A 15272-nucleotide genomic window follows, 5' to 3' on the forward strand; every position below is an offset into this window, starting at 1 on the left:
CTTTTAATTATCAATAATCATCTAAAGTTTGTTTGAACTTAAAGTAAATTTATCAACTATAAGTTTTAACTTTGATATCTCTTCTTTTAGTTTTTTTATTTTCTTTTATAAGAGTTTCATTTTGACTAGAGAGTTCATCTTTTTCTTTTATTAGTGATTGATTCTTTAGATCTAATTCTTCATTTTTTTTTTATCAATTTTTTTTTTCTTACTTAATTCATAATTTTTTGATTTTAAATTTTTATTTTTAATTCTTAATTCTTTTAGGTCATTTAAGAGTTCATGAAAAGCTTCTAATAATTCATCATAAGTAAATTCAGATTGAGTTTCAGATGATACCTCATTTTTGTGTGCCATAACGCATAGGTTGGCTTCTTCTTGGGTTTCTTCATCAGTGGTGGAGTCGTCATTGTTACTCAATGTAGCCATCATGGCCTTCTTCTTCTTGAACTTCTTTTGATCTTTCTTGAGCTGAGGGTATTTTGATCTAAAGTGGCCAGGCTTCTTGCACTCATAGCAAATTATGGGCTGCTTCTTTTCTTTCTCTTTACTTGGCTCCCTCTTAGTTGGTGGCCTTCTCTTGATCTCTTATCTTTTTCTTCTCATGAACCATCTAAATTTTTTAGTGATCAGGGTGAAGTCCTCATCTTCTTCACTGGTGTCTAATTTTTCTGAGTCATCCTCTTCTTGAGCAGTTGACTTGAGGGCTATGGTCCTCTTTCTTTTGGTTTCTTCCTCAATGTGCTGCTTCATGGTCAGTTCATGGGTCATGAGGGATCTAAATAATTTCTCCAATGGTGGAACATTCAAGTCCTTGGCCTTTTGGATTGCAGTGACTTTCACTTTCCATGATCTTGGTAATGACTTGAGCACTTTTCTCACAAGATCACTATTAGAGTAACATTTGTCAAGACTTTTTAAGCCATTTATGATGTCAGTAAACTGAGTGAATATTTGTGTTATTGATTCTTCAGGTTTCATTTTAAACAGTTCATAGTTGTGTACAAGCATATTAATTTTAGATTCTTTTACTTGATTTGTGCCTTCGTGTGTGACTTCTAGCCTATCCTAAATTTTTTTAACTGACATGCAGTGAAAATATGATTAAATTTATTAACATCCAAAGTACAATATAAAATATTCATAATTTTAACATTGAGCTGAGCTATTTTCTTATCAAAATCATCCCATTCACCTTCCAACTTAGGGATAGACATGCCACCAATCAATTTGGTTGGTATGTGTAGTCCATTTACTATGACACCTCACATGTCATAGTCAAGTATTTGAATGAAAATTTTTATCTGAGCTTTTCAATAGGTATAGTTTGACCCATTGAAAAGTGAAGGTCGATTTGTGGATTGCCCCTTGGATAGGGATGTGCCAAATTGGGCTGTCATGGATCTTTAGCTCTTGATGGTTAAATCAAGCAAGAACTAGAGCACCGGACTCTGATACCACTTGTTTCCCAGATATGGAGCCCAAGAGGGAGGTGAATTGGATCTTTTTAAAATTTTAAAGATTATACTAGTTAACTAATATGCCAAGGTAAAAAGTGAAGTGTATCGATTTTCAATAGAAACAAATTCAAACTCAAATAAGATGTAAACAAGTAATGAGTATAATAAACAAATGAAGAGAGGCAAGCATAGCAAACATAAAAGATTTATAGTGATAATCTTGTACCTACATCTACTCTCCAAGTCTCTGTTTGGAAATTCAATTCACTAAATAGATAATAATGGATTACACCACGTCGGACACTTCTGACTCTTGCCTTCCAAGCAAGAACACTTATTTTTTGGGTACAAGCCAACTCTCAACACTCTGATTTAGGGTTCAGATCAATCCAAATGAGTTTTGAAATCTCTCAAAACTCAAACACCCAAAAACTGTTTGAGAAAAATAGAGTATACAAATTTCAGCACACAAACCCCTTAAATATACACAATAAAAGTAATAGAAATACAATACTTAAGGGGTGAAAGTCTTTGCTGTTCACTCTCAATAAATTCTATACTTGATTGCTGCTGGAGAGTGATTGATGAAGTGCTTAAATGCTTCAAACTCTTTCTTAGGGCTGAAAGTAGTTTTTTTCAAATTTAATCTTTGAGCTTACAAAAATCTTATGATTTTCACTTGAATAGAGCATTTATAGTTGCCATTCACCTTTGAGAATATCTTAGAGTTGGTTTAGAATCATTGGAGTGTGTTTAATGCATATTAAATATATCAAAAATAGATTGAAAACTAATCATTACGCGTGCTCATAGAAATGGGACATCCCATGGGACGTCCCACTAGCATTGGAGTGTCCCAATTTCCAATTGGCCAGACAGAAAGTCTGACTTTCTGTTTTGGTCTCAGAGTCCCAGAGGAGCATCCCATGGGGCATCCCAATTATATGAGGCATCCTAAGTGGATTGTCCCACAACATGCCATGACCCAAAATACTGCGTGCCGGCTGCCAACAGAAGGGGATGACCCAGGTGGGTCGTTCTATTATATTCTAACCCAGTTTTTTTATGCATTTAAGGTTTGAAACATATCAGAACTCATCCAAACACTCTCAAATGAATTTAAATCAGTTTGGACACTCTCAAAAGCCTTCAAAACTTCATCAATTTATTGAAACTTCAACTTTTGGCATATTTGATGATGTTTTTCAAACACAATCTCTTGGACTATCTGAAACATCATAAAAATACTCTTCAAATATAGAAAACTCATTAGTAGTCCCTTCAAATAGTTTGTGATCATCAAAATCAATTCTTGGAGCAACATCCTCCCTCTCTGATCCCTCTTTGGTCACCATCCTCCCTCCATGCCACCTTGCTGGCCGTCGCCAATCTCTCTCTCGCTCTCTCACACCGCTGCCATCGATTGTGTTCCTCCCTCCCCGATCGAGCTCAGCATCGGGCATCATCCTCCCTCTCCGATCGAACGTGCCACCGATCGGGTTGAAGCCCTTCTCAGTCAGCATCCTCCCTCCACGCCACCGTGCCAGTCGTCGCCCCTCTCTCTCAGTCGCTCTCTCACCCTACCACCACTGTACCGATCCTCTTCCTCCCTTTTCGATCAAGCTCGGTGCCGCCATCCTCCCTCTCTGATTGAGCGTGCCACCGCCATCACCCTCCCTCCACCACCGCCAATGTCTGCTTCCCCAGTTTCTCCCTCTCCCTCCCTCACTTTCTCTCTCCTCCCTTTCTCCCTCTCTTACAGTTGTTCCTTCTCTTAGGGCCGTCACCATCGTCGCTCCACCATCACCATCATTGCGCCACCCTCACCGTCACCGTCACCAGGCCACCATCACTGTCGCTGTCACTACACAGCCGCCAGTACCCATCTCTCTCTCTCTCTCTATGGGATTCACGGGAGAGTTGAAGATCAAACCAAATTTTTTTTAATTTTTATAATTTTTTAAATTTTTATTCTTCTTTTTTAATTGATTTTAGTCATTAAGTATGATTATTTATTGTTCTACTCTGAAGCATAGTTCATGATCTAAAAATAATTTAAAAATAAAAATAATTATAATAATAATATATTAATTATAGCATAATAAATTTATAACCCTTAGAATTTCTATTCGAAGATAGCATGCATGAACCAATATTTGTCTTTTAATAAAAAAAAATATTGATGCTCTACACACTATCCTCAAATTATACTTGTGGACAGTTTGGGCACGTGAATGAATTTTTACAAAGCAAGCAAGACTATTGTGGTATATTGATAATAACAAAATGAAAAAGTTTTGACGAGTTGCAATAAGGGCTCAGCATAGATATTTATTCGATCCCGCACTTTTCACATGTCCGAATGATGAAGATCTAGAGAATGAAGTTCGTGCAACTATTAAAAATAAAGCATATCAAATGCAAGTACTAGATAACATATTAGTGCCAGATGATACCGTTGACATAGGACAATTGCAAAGAGACGACTACGAACCTGAGGATGTTCCTATTGTTGGATCGTCGGTAAGGGCACAAGCACTAGCATGATCCAACAATAATTTGGGATCACAATCACATGTGGATGATGACTTCATCAACGACAATGATGATAGCACTTCAGGGCCAATGCCTTTTATAAGTCCTGCTGAGGACGACTATATGGATACAAATTTAGATTATAAGAACAATAATTAATATGAATAAGTAATTTAATTTATTTTTTTGTTACATCATGTAATACTTGAGTTTTTTTTATTACATGCTGATTTAAATTATTTTAATCATTGAAGCATCATGGCTGGTCCTGGACGTGGATGTTCGCGAGGTAGACAGCAGGCCCCACTTGATGATACACATCCTCACTTTAGCATTTTGCACGACGAGTCAGAGGATTTAGATGAGACTCAGCTGCCCGAGTCCACAGAGCAAACTAGTGCTCAGCTAGAGCCTGCCCAATCAGAGGTCATGGCACTGCAGCATCATCCCCCTATAGGTACATCTCTATCAATTTATAAATAATATATATTTTTTTGTTATATACATCTATTGATAGATGATATATGTTCATTTCATGAATTTTTATATACAGGAACACAGCAGCGACACGCAGTGCGTGGCCCTAGTAAGAGCCTTGTTTTGGAAAAATATGTGTATATGTACAATGAAAAGTCAAAAGTACAGATATTTTAGGATCATCCGATTGGCACAGAGACTAGTATAGTCACAAACAAGATCAGTTTGTATATGTGGAATCATTTTTCATGGACCGTCGAAAGTTTCAAACATGTAGCCCCTCGATACTGTGATGCTCTAGTCTCTCACATCAAGATAAGAATTAACTTTGAATGTCTTGCACATCATTACATGATTCATATTATTTTTTGTTATATAGATAATTCTTTATTATATGAATAATTCTATATATTTGCTTTTTGTTATGATGAATGTTCATATGTGTAGGATAATATTGACTTCGAGGATTGAACCGACGAACAAGTGATGGTATGTATTCTCAAAATGGCTACAAATAGATATAGAGATCGGCAATGTAAGCTTCATAAATACTGCAATGAGCTACAGGTGAAAGGGATTGATCCTGTGACCTAGCCTTATAGAAATTGGGCTGGATCTAGTGACGATTGGCAGTGGTTATGCGAGCATTTTAGGAGTGAGGCATTTCAAGCACGTCTAGCATTTCAAGTTATTTTGATATTGTTATGTCCTTTATTGGTTATAATTGTATATATTTTGTAGTGACGATCAAAGGCGAATAAGGTGAATAGGAGTAAGATTGATTCTATTCACACACAAAGAAGTATCTCTTTTGCACAGAAAATGAAGAGGATGGTACGTAACTATATTTTCAATTATACTTTGTAAGTTTTTATTAAATATTTATATTACTTTGATTTTTTTTTCTTTTTTTTATTTGAACAGGGACTATCCAGGATCGACGTCTATGGTAAATTTTATCAAAACAAGAGTGACAAGTTTGTGACTGAGGGGGTAAGGCAGCATCATGTAAGTATCATTACTCTATATTTTGAATACTTTTAAAGACTTTAAAATTTATGATCTTATTTGGTTTATTGTGAAGAAAAAAATATTACAATTGAGAGAGTAAACGACGAGGGAGGTTGGATCTGATAGCGATGCTGGATCGCAGCAAGTTTGTTCGATGACAAATGATGCGATTCTGGATGCCATCCTCAGACGACAGCTAGGATCTAGGCATAGCATGCAATCAAAAAAATCTTGCAGTTCGTCGTCTGATCGGTCTGGTGATACCTCGATGCTAGAGGAAGTTAGGACATCGATGAGCATGATGTAGGATCAAATTACTTACTGGATGAATCGTAGTCAGATGCTCGAGAGGATAATAGCTGCGAAGGTGGGACAACTCGATATCGATGCCTTCCACAGCCGCATGATGCTACCTTTGCACAGCCATCGCGACACACATCGGGCCAGGGATCGATGCTTGGAGGAGGAAACGAGGCCAATGACTCTAATGATACATAGTTTATAGTTTTTTTAAATTTTAAATGGTGTATGAACTTGTATTTTTGTATATGACAATGATGGTTATGAAACTTATTGCTATTTAAAATTACTATTTGAAATTTGAATATTTTTATTATGTTAATATATTTTTAGGTAAAATATGTTTGATCTAAAAATTTATATTTAAATAGATTTTTTTAATAAAAAATAAAAAAATATTTTATTTTGTTCATAATTTAATTTAGTGATGAAATATTAATTTTATCATAAAAATAATTAAAAATTTTGATGATCGTAAAAAATCAAATTTTCACTATATATTATGATGAAATTTTATATTTCATCACTAAAATTATGAAGAAAATAATTTTCATCACTAAAAATAATTTTTTCATCATAAATTTTATTTTTTTTCTTTATTTTTTTAGCAATAAATTTTTTTTTCATCACAAAAATTATGATGAAATTTTTTTTCATCATAAAAATTGTGATAAAATTTTTTTCATCACAAAAATTATGATGAAATTTTTTTTGTCACAAAAATTATGAGAAAAATTTTTATTTAGTCATGATAATTAGCGATAATTTTTTTTTCATTACTAAATTAGTGACAAAATTTTTTTTCGTCACTAATTTTTATGATGAAATTCTATTTTTCATTACTAAAATTAAAAAATAATAATAAAAAAAAATTCAAATGAGAAAATAATTGATTTTGTATGATGAAAATATTTTTTGTCATAATTTTAGCGATAAAATTTTAAGCTCTTACAACAAAAATATTTCGTCGCTAATGCTGTAAACTTTTTCATCATCCGGTTTACTACTTTTGGCGACGAAATAAAATTTTTTTGTCGCTAAGACCTTTTGCTACGTGGCTTTCTCTAAAAACTTTTAGCAATAAAAATTTTTATCGCTAATACTATTAGCGATTAAAATTTTATCTTTAGCGATGAAAAATTTTTATCACAAAAAAATAATTTTTTTGTAGTGCCCATTTCCACTACCACACCATCAGAGCTGCCAGAGGGTGCTGCAGAGGCAGATCTGAATGGTATTTTAATATTTTTTATATAATAAAATTTAATTTTAATTATATCTATTAGGTTTATAAATATCTATCATACTAATGATTTATTCATTGTTGTTTCAGGCCATTCAATGCAAATGATGAGACGAGGATGAGGTCCGTCAAAAAACCTCACCTTGGAGCGTTGAAAATGCAAGTATGAGGGACAGCATCTCTATATCGAGATTTCATCCGACTTCACCATGCCCATTAGGAGATGGTGCGAGCCATGGCAGAATGAGCTGGGCATCATATACCGCAGCTATGCCCCAATGATGCTCTCCAATTGACATCATGTTACATCGGCTCAGAAGGAGATCTTCTATAGCCACTTACAGATAAAAAATATTTAGTAAAATATTTAATTAGTATTATATTTTTATAATATTTATTATTAGCATGCTATATTTGATATTATTGATTTTGAGCATGATTATGTGCGACGAGCTGTGAATGATCATCTATGCTCGTATTTCAAAGATTATCGCTATCGCATTCATCGCCATTGGTATGCTGTAGTACAGGACCAGATAGTAGAGGCAGCATGGCAACAGACATATGACAGCATCAATATCGAGGATTGGATTGTCATATGCCGCAGATATGAGGACCCCGCATATCATGTTACGCATCCAATTTTTTTTTTAAGATTTAATAATTGAATCATTTATTCTTAAATTTAGTTGGTTACTTACTAATTTGACTATTAACTATATAGGATCGATGTGCCCGAAATACCACCAATCAGACGAGATAGATCGTCTCGCACTGTGGGAGTTCAAAGTCGTTCGCTCATCATATAGAGCAGATGGTAAGTAATTTTTATTTAGCATATTTTAATTCTTTAACTATTTAAAAAAATTTTAGATAATTATTCTCAAATTGTAGGAAAATTTAGAGAGTGACGAGCTTCCTAGTAGGATCGAAATCTACCAGCAGACCCACCAGTGATGGTTAGAAAAGTGGATGATGGGAGCCAGAAGCTTTATGTAAGTTTTTTTAATTATTTTTTATTGATATTTTGATTTTCAATACAAACTTAGAATAGCTATAACTTTAATTTTCATGATCGTATGATAATGATGAGATCTCATCTACCCCTGAGGGCTCGACCGCACCCATAGATGAGGATATCTGTGATCAGATGTTTGGTACGAGATCCTATTATATTAAGCGGCTAGGGTATGGAATCAGAGCTACCTCATCCTCACGCTCATCCAGGACTGACATCCATACTGCTTGTGATATCCAATTGGTGGAGATACAGAGATAAATTGCTGATGATCGACAGTGAGCTGATGAGTTGGCTGTATGCATCGATTTCTATCAATCATTTCAGACACAGATGACAGAGTAGATGGCGCAGATGGAGCAAATGATGGAGCTGATGAGGCAGCAGTAGGTTGGTCCATCGTACTCTATCTGTTTTTCTCCAGATACTGATGCTTGATGGCCAGTGACTTATTTCTGTACTTTTTTTATTTTTATTTTGGACCTCTTGTAATTATTAAAGTTATTTTTTTATAATTATATTTTAATATAATAAAATGATCAAATGTATTTGTGGGTTTATTGTGTGAATTTTTTATTTCAATTTTATAGATTATAAATATAAAATATTAAAAATATATATTTAAAATATATATTTATAAATTATTTTTTAAAAAATATTATATTTTAATTAGCTATAGAATTATTTGCAACAGAATCCAACAGAATATCCGTCACAAATATAATCATTTGCAATGTACGATTTCCATCATAAATAATATATTTTTTAAATATAATTTTTTTTAAATTATTTGTGATAAAAAATTTTCATCGTAAATAAATTTTTTTATGATGAAAATATTTATAATGTAAATTTTTTCATAAAAAATTAATTTATTTTATTTTTTAAAAATATTACATCTATTTATTAAATTATTTACAATAGAAAGCTTCATCGTAAATAATTTTATTTATGATGAAAATCATCTATTTGTGATGAAAATTTTTTCATCATAAATAATTTTAAAAAATAAAATATTTTACGATGTAAATTTTATATCACAAAAAATGTATTATTAGCGATAAAATTTTTATTTTCGTTGTAAAATATTATCTGCGATCTTATTTTTAGCGACGAAATTTACATCGTAAATAAGTATTTATGATGAAAATTTAGTATTTGCGATACTTTTTTTGTGTCGTAAATATTCTTTTCTATTGTAATAATCGGTAAGCCAAGAAGCTATACCCAGATCATACTCTGACTAACAATGTTGGTATCGAGGACAAAGTCCGAGACCCAAAGCTCCATCGCTAGGAGTTGGCCGACGACAAACCACGGGCCTCTGGCAAAAATCCCCTTATAATCTTCCACAAATATAAAATGAATCAAATGATGATCTTCAGCCAAGGTGAACGAATCGGGATTGTGTTGTAGTTTTCTGTTAATCCTGAATTCTTTCACGATCCATTCTATCAGCACCCGCCAACCAAGACTCCGGACTAGCACTGAGACATTATCCTATTTCTTCTGGGGCTCCTGCATTTTCACCTCCGAAAACTCTAAAACTTTGGTAAAAAACCTCTAAAGCTACTCCACCTCCTTCGGGCTAACTTTGTGCACCATCCATCGGGCCATCCGAGTCCCCCTTCTATCCCTGCCATTGGAATCCGATGGCGAATGATAGCCGTCGCTAACGCCCTTGCCCTACTCCACCGTTAGGTCCCCTACAATACTGCCTGAGAACTCCTGTAAACTATTTGACAAAAGCCTAAGTACCGCACGATGTTTGACAAAATCACCCTATTGCACCAAGATGCCTAGAAACCCAACCCTCAAAGGCAGTTCAAAAATCCACATATAGCTTTCTTCACCTTGATTCTTAGCATCAGTTGGCGATCCATCTAAAATCTTTATCCTTTATATGTTTAGACTCGTATAAATCTTTTAAAACTAATTTCTCCGCTCAATATAACAAAAGTAGAAAGATGCTCTAAATTAGCTCAAAAACCCAAGCGTTTACTAAAAATCTAGCACACTTAACTATCCCCGTCCAACAAAAAGATGATTAGTTAATTTGATCCAAAGATGGCAATTATCAAAGATTCTACCAAGATACGTATACCATGTCTTCACCATAAAGGCTAAGCCACCAATATGGAATTACACATATTTACAACATTAAAAATATATTTTTCCCTATATACTAGTTTTATTCATAACCCACATACACGTTCCACCCTTGAGGAATACTCAACTGCAATATCATGAAACTTTTTCTTAGGCTACATCCTAAATAACTTGTTGCTGATAGACTCAAAAATTATAATCAAATAATCAATGACCAGCTAGAAGGCTATAGTGGTTCACATCTTGAGTGGAATTTCTTTAATGGACATTCGCGAGAACAAGCTGAACAACAGTGCAATTAACATGGAAGCTATTTAAACAATGGATAGAACACAGGATTTACTTAGATGACTGCATATTTAATCTAACAGAAAAAATTTACTTCATTTACATTACATTTCCATTTTCATATTTTATTCATCTGTACTGTTAGTGGTTCAACTATTCTTTTGATAATTGGATCAAGGTCCATCTAATTGGTGTGACACTGTTTATGGTCTGGATTAAATCTCTCCCCTGCAATGGCTTGATATTGGTTGATTACATCTCTGCAGCCAGCAAAATCACAGCAAAGCCATCTTGTCAATTCCTACAAGATGGGTTCAACTTGTAGTGGCAATCCTCTTGGGAACTCAACATAGGGATAGGCGATGGGCGCGTCCTCACCTTCTGGTCTCCATCTACAAGACAAATTAATGATGTAAACGATAAATAGTTATAAGCTATTCATTCGCAAAATTTGAGAATTGTGTCTCATTTTTTTCATCATTATCATGGCCAATTTACAATTTTGGCAATAGTTTATCTCAGATTGAATATTATTTTTCAAAGCAAAAAATTGAATCATGATTACAAAAAATACATTTGAAGAATTGTTAGCTACTTGGACAAGAACATAATCATGGCAGCAGCACTAGAATATGCCAAGAGTGATGACTGATTTATTTCAGAAATTTTTCAATGAAAACTACAATGCTGTATGCCCCAGATTTCAGTAAAAAAGCACAAGGAAAATTGAATTTGTGAATATATTGGCATGTTTATGGTATCTTACTAGGAAACCATGCACCAAGATGCGTGCTGAGGTTGGTTAAGCAGAGCTTTGCCTTTTTTTGAGTGAAAGCAGAGCTTTGTCTTGGAGCCTTTTAAGGTGCAGAAATGAAGGGATCATGAATGAGAGAGCTTTAGTGAAGGGAACGGTAGGTCTTGTGGGTTGATAGTTATACAAATTACCTGAAATTGAGTACAAGGTGGTGGAGAAAGAAAGCAGTCTCTACTTTAGCAAGTTCAGATCCTGGGCAAAGCCTTGGTCCACCACCAAATGGAGTAAATTTCTTGCATGCTGTTTGATTCTGGCCCTATTTATCATTCAAATAATATCATTTATACAGAAACTCTAAAGCAAGCAGAAAGATGCTAAAATTTGAGAAGATAGCATTATTAACACCATAAACAAAGTGAGAACCTGAGGTGATTTGGCATCTGAAACCTAAAGCATGACACACTTATCATAGAAACTTCTGCGAATCTAGAGGAAATTACTGCAGCATCTAATATTACACTAGGACATTATTTAACAACAAATAATTGTTTTATATATAGAGAATATGGACTTTATGCAACAAAAACATATGTAGATATATGGTCTCTTCAATAAAGTTTGGTGGCTAATGGGACTATTTTCCCCTTAGCCTCTACTCTACACACACACACACACACACATATATACATAAATATGGTCTCTCAAAATCATGAACCTAACTCCTTGTATTAAGAATCTATGAGCCCATCATCTAGCAAGTAGTTACCTCCCATCTCCAAGGGTGAAACTGTAGGGGACTTCCATGAAGAGATGGATCTAAATGTACCGCACTGAAAACTGGTAGGACCTTCCAACCAGAAGGAATCAGATAGTCTGCCAAGAAAAGGGTTTTGTTTTTTAAACAAAGTTATTCCTGAAAAGCTATTCTTAAGTATTTACTTAAAATACTAAAGATACAATTCCTTTAATATATGGTCATGTGAAGAGCATATATGAAGGCTACATTTATAAATCATCACAAGTGGAGGGGCACCTTTATATCTGACATCCTTGAGAGCCTTTCGGTGAACAAATTTAACAATATTTCCACATCTCAGTGCCTCACTAATTACCTGTAGAACATCATCAGCCCATCATTCCAAACAAGATAACATAGTTGCAAATTATAAAGAAGGATGGCTTTCTTCCACTTACATATTGGGTAAATTCCATTTTCTTATAATCCTCTGAATTCAAGCATTCATCCTTCTTCTTGTTTGCTCTGATAGCTTTGTGCTCTCTCTGTGGAAAAAAAAATAAAGAAATATCTCTACAACGCGCAAGAAGTACATGAAATAATAAGAAAGGGGTGAAAAAGAGAGTGTACCATGAGTTGTTCTAGAGATAAAGAAGACTGGCCGAGAAAATACACAACCATAGACATCAAAAGAGAGGTGGTCTCATAGCCACCTAGCAAGGAATCCAACACAAAACTCACTTTTTCCTCTTCAGATAGATTAGTAATTGATAGGAGCACATCAAGGAAGTCACCCTTATTGTTGTAACCTCCTCCATTCTTTCTTCTTTCCTCTAGTATAGCTTTGACAGTAAAAGATATCCTAGCTCTAGCCTGTAAAAACCGGCAAAAGAGTGATGAAAGATGCAGTAAATATTTATTTTGAAAGAACTAGTGCACAACACGGGACAGAAAATTACCTGGACAGCTCTTGCATATGGGGTTCCTGGGATGTAGAGAGGGAAAGAAATGAGTCCCTTCATGAAGGTTAGGAAATCTTCAAGTATTTTGGCAGTCTGTGGTTCATCTGGTGATAACCCAAGTACTTGCTTTACTATAACACTGAATGTGAACTGTGGAGCAGAGTCAAAAGCATTAGATAAAGCATATTGGCATTAGTGTGGTTTTATGAACTGTACAAGTTTCCTTGTTTTAGGGGATATGATTCAACCTTTCTAGCCTCTTCACAGAAGACAACCCTCTTTTTCCATGACCCTAATATGTGAAGTGCTATCCTCTCTATGTCATCGAGATACCCAGCTCTAGATTTGGTCGTGGTGACCAGTGTCAGGGCCACATTCCTTAGCCTCCTGTGTGCATCCCCCACAACCACAATCATGGAGGACTTGCCAAGTATGCCATGGATGGGCTTTGGGTAGCTGCACTGGAAGAGCTTCTCCTCATTCTGGAGTATGAAGTGGTTTAGCTCCTGATCACATGATACTATTGTTGGGGACCAGAACAGATGAGACCTGAATACCTTGCCATACCTGCCAGAAATTATCCAATCTCTCAACCTTCCCATGATACACGTTCCTTTGTACATATAGTTTAATTACCTTCTTAAATGTCTAAATAAAAGCAACTCTGGAAAGTATGTTTACCAAATGAATTGTATATTCTACATGAATTATGTAAGTATACGTCCTTAAAATGTGAATTTTCACACGAGTAATAATATTCTAGAAAATCCATGTTAACGACCTTAGTGGGAAAAAGATCATTTAACGCAAGGTAAATTTCATAATAAAATGTAATAAAATAAATAATTATCGAGAGGGGGTTGGAGAGGCTAAAAACACAGCACTGAAAGTTTTCTCTAGCATACGACAAAGCCATCAGAAATAATAACTTTCTGTTTAACTCGGTTGCCTGGTCATTAACAGAGCAAGACATCAACTTTTTCTGTTTAAACCAAACACAGAATGATAGTAAAGTCCGGGTAGAAAAAAGGGCTAGGGAAAAGCTGAGATTCTTTGGACTGTTTACAAGAAATTTCTGTGTCAATTGGACAAGAAGACTCCAAAGAGAGTCAGATTTTATATGGAGAAATGAGAGAGAGAGAGAGAGAGAGGGGCATGCAACAGCATGCTATTATCAGTGCTTGAAAGCAAATGTTTGGAGATGGTCTTCTGAGGCTTGAATTAGATGGAAGATTAAAATTACCTAGAAAAACGGTCTTCTAAGAATCTCCCAAGAGTATTTGAAGCATGCGGCCTCAAGAATCTCAAGGTCTCACCAACCAAAGGCCATCCAAAACTTCCCCTTGGAGCAGCCCCAAGATTCAAGAACAAGGGAAGGAAATGGTCCAAGACTACACCCAAGAAGAGCCCAATAAATCCCACACAAACAATGAAGAAAAGCCCTCCCATCATCATATCTCACGACTCCAACTCTCCTATCACGACCACCAAAACAGCATCCTCAGAACTCTTGTATGGGAGGCATCTTTATATCAACAACATGATGGACCCTTTGTGAGAAAAAACAAGATGGCTTCTGTCAGTTTATTACTGCTGGGTAAAATAAGCTTTTGTCAGAAGCCTAGGAAATGATTCAAAGCCAACATAGCATCTAGACTTCTTAACAGTGTTCACTGATACAGACATATGCGGAGGATGGGACTTAATATATAATAAAATTGAATGACAGTTAATATACTAGCTTGTGACAGCCCCCCAAATACCTGATCATGTATAAGTTGATTGTGTAATTGCCCATCTTAATTATAGCCCATGCGATTTGCGAAAGCTTTGATATGGATGGTAATTTTTTTTTATCCCATAGTTATCTAATCCGATCCCATCCAAATAAAATAAATTTTATATAATTTAATTAAAAAATAATTATAAATTATAAAAAATATTCGAAGTAGTTTAAATACGGATAATAATATGCCTCCAAATCCATCTCAATAATATTTTTTTATTTAAATAAAATTTAAAATAATAAAATATCTCTTTCTAGTTAAATAAAATTCAAATAGCCAAACTCCGCCCCCTCCCCCTTCTCTCTCTCTCGTTAAACAAAACCTGTTTCTTGTCTCTCGTTAAAATCCAAAATCATCCTCCTCCCCCCTCGCCCCACTTCCATCCGACCACCCCAACACCCAAAGACAAAACTCTAGTAGTGCTATGGTGGCCCGACAAGTCTTCACTCCCCAACATCCCTAACATTGGCCTGACGGATCTCTACTCCCCCCTCCACCCCTAGCGGCAGCTTGATGGGAGCTTGGTGGTGGATGAAGAGGATGCCAATGGTGGAGAGAAATGACGATCTGATGAGAACCTCCCTATTTGGCT

General features: G+C 35.1%; 1 protein-coding gene across 4 annotated transcripts; it reads right to left on the reverse strand.

Moving 5' to 3' along the window:
* Positions 1-10414: 10414 nt before the first annotated feature.
* LOC105060809 (cytochrome P450 724B1) lies at positions 10415-14408 on the reverse strand. Of its 4 annotated transcripts, none has more exons than XM_073250812.1 (10): positions 14137-14408; positions 13142-13460; positions 12891-13043; positions 12562-12804; positions 12390-12476; positions 12229-12307; positions 11962-12068; positions 11387-11511; positions 11208-11295; positions 10415-10833 (listed from the first exon to the last, which is right to left on the reverse strand). In XM_073250812.1, the coding sequence occupies exons 1-9, from the start codon at positions 14346-14348 to the stop codon at positions 11244-11246; spliced, it is 1377 nt and encodes a 458-aa protein (XP_073106913.1). In that variant the 5' UTR covers positions 14349-14408; the 3' UTR covers positions 10415-10833; positions 11208-11243. The 4 variants fall into 4 exon arrangements, with proteins under 4 accessions (XP_073106913.1, XP_019701428.2, XP_073106914.1 ...); XM_073250813.1 differs by lacking the exon at positions 11208-11295 and having other exon boundaries at positions 10423-10833; positions 12562-12644; positions 12726-12804; positions 14137-14407; XM_019845868.3 differs by lacking the exon at positions 11208-11295 and having other exon boundaries at positions 10424-10833; positions 14137-14407.
* Between the last annotated feature and the right edge of the window lie 864 nt (positions 14409-15272).

Source organism: Elaeis guineensis, chromosome 1 (assembly GCF_000442705.2).
Source record: "Elaeis guineensis isolate ETL-2024a chromosome 1, EG11, whole genome shotgun sequence".
NCBI classification, from domain to species: domain Eukaryota; kingdom Viridiplantae; phylum Streptophyta; class Magnoliopsida; order Arecales; family Arecaceae; genus Elaeis; species Elaeis guineensis.

Coding starts and splice junctions, on each gene's coding strand:
- LOC105060809 (XM_019845868.3), bottom strand. CDS start 14,348: ATGATGATGGGAGGGCTTTTCTTCATTGTTTGTGTGGGATTTATTGGG. Junction 12,069..12,228: donor CAAGGATGTCAGATATAAAG/GTGCCCCTCCAC, acceptor TTTTCTTGGCAG/ACTATCTGATTCCTTCTGGT. Junction 10,834..11,386: donor CACCTTGTACTCAATTTCAG/GTAATTTGTATA, acceptor TTTGTCTTGTAG/ATGGAGACCAGAAGGTGAGG.